General features: G+C 43.2%; 1 protein-coding gene across 1 annotated transcript in view; it reads left to right on the top strand.

The window, feature by feature from the left end:
- The first annotated feature begins 1660 nt into the window (after positions 1-1660).
- Positions 1661-8641, top strand: part of LOC142586263 (uncharacterized) — a 28494-nt gene continuing 21513 nt past the window's right edge. The window contains exons 1-2 of the mRNA XM_075697511.1: positions 1661-1813; positions 6903-6989. Coding sequence (XP_075553626.1) covers positions 1661-1813; positions 6903-6989 — 240 coding nt within the window. The remainder of the gene's footprint in view (positions 1814-6902; positions 6990-8641) is intronic.

The following is an 8641-nucleotide window of genomic DNA, read 5'->3' as shown; positions in this document are numbered from 1 at the left end:
CCTACCACTGCTATTCCTGCCACATATCGCAAGCCTTTTTGCGAACGAAACTGCGAAGCCACTGGCAACGCTTGTGGGACATTGAAACAAATAATAAACTCCATTTTATCAAAACAAAGTCAGGTTTCTGGCCCTTCGTTACAAAACACGACGAACTGATGTCCTAGTCTGTCATCTCAGAATAGGACGCACATATGGCACTCACAATTTCCTGTTGACTGGCAACGAATTTCCAACCTGTGGTAGATGTGATGACTGGCTCACCGTCTTCCACGTCCTCGTGGAGTGTCGGGAAGCCGAAAGAGAGAAAAGGAAACATTTTCCTCTAGCATACCGCTATCGTGTCCCTCTACACTCTGCTATGTTTCTTGGTAAAGAACCACTTTTCAACACCAAAGCTGTCCTAGGTTTCTTGAGCGATGTGGCCCAATAGTTTCGTAGCGTATCCTATATTCAGAGGATGCCGCTGTGATAGCAGTTTGTATAGCACATGCCTCCAGGTCCTTGCGTTTCAGGGGCTCTGTTACCGCAGTAGTGCTTCTTGCCAACTTTTACCTCTGACATAATTTTACTATATCATCATTGTTTCACAATGTATCGTTTGTGCCCATAGTACAGCACATTAACCATTGGCATAATTTTATCTATAGGTTTTATGCAATTTACCGCGACTGTTTGTTAGGCCCTTTTACAGCCACGTAACATTTACCTCTCGTTATTCATAGTTCCACTGCGAGCTCATTAACACCGGCCTGGCGCTCTTTGACCATATTTGGCCCTTGCGCCACAAAGCACTACATTCACCATCATCATCATCATCATTGAACGTATGCACTGTTCGCTTCACTTTGCTGAGCGATTGTAGCCTCTGCCTTAAGGGGGTATAAGCCAGTGCATATTTTGCTAGCTTACAGGGGTTTGAGCCAAATTGATGCTGATGATATCTTTTGTACGACTCTATTGGACGCCGCGTCCTTTAGGTATGAGCCATTGTAACGAGCCACTTAAGGCGTTCCCCTTAAAAAGAAAAAAGAAAGAAATCGGAGCCGAGCGAAGAGGGAGATTGACAGAGGGGATCTCATACATTCTGAACGCAAATTTAAAGATCCCCGTCTTTAAAACGCGAACTTTAGGACATTAGTAGAAAGGGCAACGAAATCGTAGAGGATGCGGTGCAGAGTCATTGAAGTAGGGAAACGCTAGCACGGCATTCCTAATTGTTCCTCCAGGTACATCCCGATCAGCAAACGTTCTTATATGACTGAACGCATGTTACAGATTACAGTTTCTTTGCTCACTGCGTTGCTAGGTAAATTGTCGAGTACGCTAGACCCCCACCGTCATCCGTTTTTTAATTCTTCTAATTATTTTCTTAACTCACCCTATTCCTGGCCATTTCACCATAATGGGCGCGAGCCACTCTTGGAGGAAAACAAACAAACAAACAAACAAACAAACAAACAAACAAACAAACAAACAAACAAACAAACAAACAAACAAACAAACAAACAAACAAACAAACAAATTAGTTTCTGATAGCAAACAGGGAAAACAAAGATGTGTGCAAGCGCGCGACCGACCGCGCATCGCGTGCTAGAAGAAGACAAGAAGCTGAGGAAGGCTGTTCGTCCACCTTGGTCTTCGAAGCACACCCTGAACCATGGATGACATATCCAAGGAGCCCGGGGAACGAGTACCTCGAGGGAAAGCACAGGCGGAGCCCAGGCCCTCGCAGCCTACGGTCGATGATCCGGCAGTGCGGTTATCGGACGGGGCTTCGAGCAAGCAGAGTAAACATGGCGAAAGCTTCAACGTGAGTGGCGGCTGACCATTATGCGCACACCTGACAGTGGCAGTTTAAGATTAAATGGCGAGGCTCAACGGCCACAAGCAACTCATGGACCCGTCGTAGCGGAGGGACGGCTCTGCGTTATTTCTGGCCACTTGAGGACCGTTGGGGACTCTGAAAAGAAAGTGTACGATAATTGCTTTCTATAGGCGTGCTTACGCACGGGTTATAGAACCTTGAAGGCCAACAGATGCGCTAATGATCACGCGACGAGTGCTGAAACGAGAAATGATAGGCGTAACGTTAGGGGACAGCAAGAAACTGGTTTGATTTATACAAAGAGCAAACATGGGTATAGCCCGACATTCTAGTTGAAATTAAAAGCAAGATATAGAATCTGCCGGGTCGTGTAGGGCACAGAGCAGATAATTGGCGCTCCATTTGGATAACAGAGTGGTTGAAAAAGAATCGGAAGGACATATTAGATTAGAAGACGACCCCTGACTAGATGGTGTAAATAGATTAGATAACTTGTAGGCATAAGAGAATAGTCAGGCGACGAAATACATGGGTAATGGAGGTCGTTGGGAGAGTGCCTTGATCCTGCAGTGTATATACAGGGTGTTTCAGCGAACACTTTCACATTTTTTGAATGGTTGCCTGTGGCAGCTATCACAATTCTAGTTGATGAGGTGGTCTATACTTGAAGCGGGGGACGCTACTTGCACAAAAAATTGAAAAGCGAAATCTACTAATCAACAAAAATTGACTAATTAAGTTTTTAACTAATTCCCTTTTGGCCCATATTGCAATTTATAAATTCTAGCCATGGAATTCGCAAGACCAATCCACTGGGAACGAATTCTCAGGACGACACCAGTTTCGAGATAATAATTCCCGAATTTAGCGGAGAAATGCATTGGCGTTCCTGTTACGTGCGTGCTTCAATGCATCAAAAGAGGTTTTGTTAACGAATTAACTGGAATGCCAATGCATTTCTCCGCAAAATCCGGGGATTAACATCTCGAAACTGGTGTCATGTTGACAATTCGTTCCTAGTGGATCCGCCTTGCGAACTCCACGGCTGGAATTTGTAAATTGCAATATGGGCCACAAGGTAAATAGTTAGAAATTTAATTAGAGGATTTTTGTTAACTAGTCGATTTTGCTTTTCAATTTTTTGTGCAAGTAGTGCCCGCCGCTGCGAGTAGACCGCCTCATGAACTAGAATGGTGGTATCTCCCATAGTGAACCTTTAAATATTTCTGAAAGTGTTCGCTGAAACACCCTGTACAGGATATTAGACCGATGATTATAGTGGTGAGAATCCTTTAACGTGCACTGCAGGGAATTATATACGAATGTTATTTATTTATTTATTTATTTATTTATTCATTTATTTATTTATTGCATTCCGCCTCCGTGTGAATGCGGTATCCGCGGCTGGGAATCAAGCGTGCCACTATCTTTCTAACAACGTGCGTTGAGCGCGGAGGCTACGCTCGCCACCGATTCACGGAGGTGGGTTGACAATGGCAGTCTCGAAACTACGGTGCCGTATAGTATCGGTCGATCGCTTTTTGTTGACGCTTTCGAATATTATGCGGCGTCGCATCTATAGTGCTTGCACGGCTACAACGCAAACGGAAGCCCACGGACAAAGTAAAACGCGACGATCGAGGACAAGCCCATTGCTACTTCGTCCCGTGTCCTTTATTTCCGTTGTTACCCGATCACTACGGACAGCCTCCAACTATATAGCCCAACCCGTCACGCTGTATGTCTATATGTAGTATGTGTCCCGTCGATGCAATAAAAAAAATCTGAAGATGGCGCTGGTTCGAGCTAGTGTTCGATCGACGGAGCGGTTCTTTTAGAATAGGTTCCACAAGCACCAGGCCACCTCTTCATTCTCTCTGCGTGTTCCTCTTCTTTCTTTCGCTGTTCTTATTAGCTTATTACTATTAGCTTATTACCTAGCCATCTGGATGCATCGAAGCTCATTTTCTAGGCACCGCACAACATTGAGGTCAGGCGCAGTTTTAGAAAATCGCCGATTGTTTTCCATTTTCGCATTCCAAACGGTGCCACTGCAGAAGGTGATTTAAAGCTATGTATAGTTAAAAAAAGCAAGCATAAAGTACAAAATTTTGAGCAAGTCATTATCGTGTCATCTCTTGGCGACTTTTCGCTAAATATAGTTTGTATGGCCCGCGACCTGGTGATATTGCAGAAAAAAAAAAGCGACCAATACTGGATCTCCAGCTGTGGTGCTTGCAACGAGGTCAGTAACTAATTGCAGATCAGTCGAGAAAAGCCTGTAGGTACGCCCTAGCTAAATCTGATTCGAAGAAACGTCTCCTATACGTACACGCTAATATTTACATGTCCCTCTTTAGGCGCAAGACAATGTCATGAAAACAAGGTGTATGAGTGTGCATTTGAATATAGTAAGCATGGTGGTTAAGCTTGTCGAGACTGCGAAAGGGATAAGTTTTGTCAAGCCTAACAATATTATAGAATGATCTGTCGATTTTCTTCGCATTAATTGTGAAGATTCAGCGATGAACGAAAACAAAATCTAGTAATGCTTCAGTGAAGACAGGTTCGTGATTTTACTGGTCAACAATTTATTTCGTGATGTTCAGAAGCACAAATCACCGACGTGGTCGATGCGCTTTATGTACCTTAATAAGGCCGCGTACCCGTCGCGAAGGCTCGGTGTCTATAACGTCCTAGCTGTTGAGCACGAGGCGCGGGTCCGATTCCCTGCCCCTACGGAAATATCCATTACAGAAATTTCTATAGTAAAGCTTAATTGAATGTATATCATATATTGCTACTAAAACCTACCAACAGTCAATTGGAACCGTACTAAAAGCCTTGAGACTTCTCAAAATTTCCTGATAACGTCGTATCGACAAATGGCCACCGACGTTCATTTGAAATATTTTCATAAAACTCCTGTCAACTTGTTACTTGCTTCCTGTACACACTTCTCTATAGACTTCCTAGTAAGTTTCTTTCAATTGAAACATGTCTTAGGTTCTTTGTAACATTCCTAATAATAATTGGCTAACATTTTCTTAAGGCATCCTACAAACATTGTGCCGGCAATGGGCCACGACCTTGAATTGGAACGTGTTTATACAGACCTTTTGTGAGCATCGTTCCAACATTCTACAAGAACTTCTTTAAGCAACAGCGAGACTTTGTCACGTATTTAAAGTCTCGTACCAGCATTTTCTCTTTAGACATCTGAAAACATTGTTCACCAGGGGCCACAACGTTTAAATTAAGACATGTTGAACACTGCTTAGTAAATTTCATACTAACCTGGAAAGCCACAACTTCATATTCCATCCAAGGCACCAGTATATCAACACTGCCTCCTAGAATGTCGAAATCCGTAACTGTCAAGTTCACTGCCTTGTGCCCATTAACATCGGGTCACCTTGCATATATAAATATGCAACCTTAATGTTCTTGTGATAGACTGTCCAAGATTTTGACACTCTGTGCAGCTGTGAACTTAAAAACAAAAATGTGCGTTTTTGCAAAAGCGGTCGAGTGGCTTCGTTTAACTGGAAGAACAAGGGGAACTGAACGGCTCGCTTTTGTTGTTGTTAGTTACAACTGGTTACCACATGAAACAATGGAGCTGGTGAAAATAGGGGATCTGGGGGCGGAATAAATTCTAATTTTTAATTGAAATGTAGCAATAAAGCCGGACCCACATCTTTCAGATTAGCTACCGCAGCATCCGTTCCCCTGTCAACTTTCTCGGGTATGTGTGGATATGTACAATAGCAGCCCTGGGAGTGCTAAGCAGCGTTCCTCACGGTCGGTGGATGTGGGACATCATTTAAACTGACGTGTGACGTTGTACCTGAACTGCGGAGTCTAAACGAGGTCAATAAACGATGTTTGAATGCCCGTTGAATTAAGGCTGTCAAGTCGAGGCCCGTACTGTGCGATGAATGTGATCGACAAGGGAATTCAGTCGAGGGATTTAATTTTTGAGATTCATTGTCGGTTTGCTTCATAAAGTTGTAGCTCACACTCAGCCGCAAGTTTAATAACCCCAGTTTTCAAAATTGACCCAGAGCCTTCCACTACAGCCTTGCTCGTAGCTCCAGGGTTGTTTTCCCGAATCAGTCAGTCAATTATTGATTTACATTAAAATTCGCCAGACACTTCATAATTCAAGTCGATCCTCTACGCCAAATACCTTGCACAGATTGTTTCGATTTTGTTCAAAGCAGTACAAGCGCTCGCAAAAGTAAGCGCAGACGATGCGCCTAATAAATAAAAAAAAATACGTTGTTTAACATGCCAAAGCCACGATCTGATTATAAGTCTTTCCTTGGTAGGGAATTCAGGATAGATTTTGGCCACCTGGAGTTCTTTATCGTGTACGCAGTGCATGGTACACGGACGTTTTTGTTTTTCCTCATTTTCATTTCGCTCACATCGAAATGCGGCCGCTGTGGTCGGGATTTGATTCTGCGACCTCATGCTTAGAAGTGTAACGCCATGGTCACTAAAGCACCACGGTGGGTATATAATAGAGAGTTATAGCTCAGCGAGCGAGCGGGCCCAGCGGGCCAGCGTAGACGCCAGTGCGCATGTGCGGTACAACATGCGCAGTGGCGTCTGCGCTGGCCCCCTGGGCCCGCTGGCTCGCTTAGGTATAGCTCTCTAATACCTCAGCGTCACCGGTAGCGATGTCCTTGTAGACGCTCTGGCCAAGATGACAAACAAGCCATCATTGATTCCTCATTTCTCGCCCTCTGCGAATAGTACCAAAGCTGTCGCGTTACAGCTTTGATGGAAACGCAGACATAATTTTTCTTGGCGCCCTTTGGTGATCCCTGGTCGCATACATAATAATAATAATAATAATAATAATAATAATAATAATAATAATAATAATAATAATAATAATAATAATAATAATAATAATAATAATAATAATAATAATAATAATAATCAAACACAAAGACAGTGTGACCACGTGTGACCATATAGGAATCGCTGTGCTCAGCTGGGAATTGCCTGCCGTGCGCCTGCTCTGCCACGCCATATGGTAACCGCGTTTCTTTTCGCGCAGGCATCTGAGCAGCAGGCCAAGAACGCCAGCCCTCGGTCCCGCAAACGCAAGCCGCGAGGGGGATCCTTGTTATCACCCAGGAGAAGCGTGAGTGGATCCTTTAGTCTTTAGGGAAATTTACGAATCGAACGGAATTAGAACGTTTGACAAGAACGACCTTAGGATATCGCATACCACCGAGTTTGTCTTGTTTTGTTTTCATTTGTAAAGAAAGTGAGATATACTGTATTACATTATACGTTACATTACATTATAGATTACAAAGCGCCCTCGATTCTTACGCGCACCTGAGTTTTTACGGTCAGGAATGGGGAAAAAAATGCAGTGTCTTCGATCACAACGCGCCCCTCAATTTTCGTACATTAAGAAATTATAACTCACTACCGATGATTGTTCACTTACTAGATTTTCCCATATTAAGCCAGAGAGCAATGACGATTTGTTGCTAAAAAGGCTGATAAATGATAGCTTGTCCTTATTGCAGATCTTTCATTACAAATGCAATTGTTTACTCGAATCTAACGCGCATGTAGATTTCGTGAGTAAATTTTCCAGGAACAAAGTGTGCGTCGGAATTGTGTAAATATTAGTTCGTGCGGGGAATCCTTTGAATAAGAGAGGGCTTGTTTATATCCTACGATACATGCATGTAATGCCGGTGACAACTTCACGTTTGATCAATTCTGGTTATTGTAAATCGTAAACAGCTACTTTTGCTTACATGATCGGCCATGACATTGAAATTGCTGATACAACGGAAACCATTGCACCGGATGCACTTATATAGAGCTGTGTATGTTGAGTGAGATAAGAGCTGCACTATAGGCATCGCAGGCAGTTTTAATTGGAGGCAAACTTGGCACGTGCGCCTCGAATGATAAATTGTTTTGTCTTAACCGAGACAGCACGAATTCGTAGGCTGCATGAAAGTGAGACATTCTTATTGAATGATAGGAAGTTATTCGGCATATATCTGGCGATCACTCAGGAAATGGTTGTTGTGGAGCGACGAGTCAGTACTTATGTATGTCGCTATAAAAACGCGCGAGATAATGTCGAGCAGCCTATATTGGCTTTTGTGTATATATATATATATATATATATATATATATATATATATATATATATATATATATATACACACACACACACAAAGCGGTAGCTTTCTTGTGGCCTTCGCTCATCAGCTGCGCGCGCTATAAGCTGTTATTTTGGTGTAACTTTGTTTTTCTTGGTGCTGCCACTGGTACCTAAGAACCGCAAAATAATCGTTAGGAAGTCTCCACTTGTATCGGTCTTTCTTCGCCGAGGCTCCTATAATACGTGCTATCCCGTATATGCCATTAGATATTAATATATTCGTCAATCTTGAGTAGTCAACTTTTTGACCAAATACTGATCGAATAACCAGCACTAGTCGATTCGTGTCCTGAATCTCGAATTGCAGACCCCTGAATATGAGTAGCCATGATCGCTGGTTCATAGGGTACAGAGACAGTTCGTGATAATTGGCACTGTGCTGCATAATTTACCTATTCTGATGTCATAGGACAGCGAGGTTCGCGCAAGACAAACTTAAGATGAAACTATAGGCTGTGATTGAAGATGCTGGTATGCACTGCTGCGCTACATGCACACGTTTAGAGCAATGAGTTTAACACGAATAGTGAAGGGTTAATCCAAAGTGCAGTAGGTTCGGCCTCAAGTTCAGGGTTGGCGTTGCTCCGACGTGAATCATG

The sequence above is a fragment of the Dermacentor variabilis genome, chromosome 6 (genome assembly GCF_050947875.1).
Source record: "Dermacentor variabilis isolate Ectoservices chromosome 6, ASM5094787v1, whole genome shotgun sequence".
Classification (NCBI taxonomy): domain Eukaryota; kingdom Metazoa; phylum Arthropoda; class Arachnida; order Ixodida; family Ixodidae; genus Dermacentor; species Dermacentor variabilis.
This window is presented reverse-complemented; position numbering and strand designations above follow the sequence as displayed.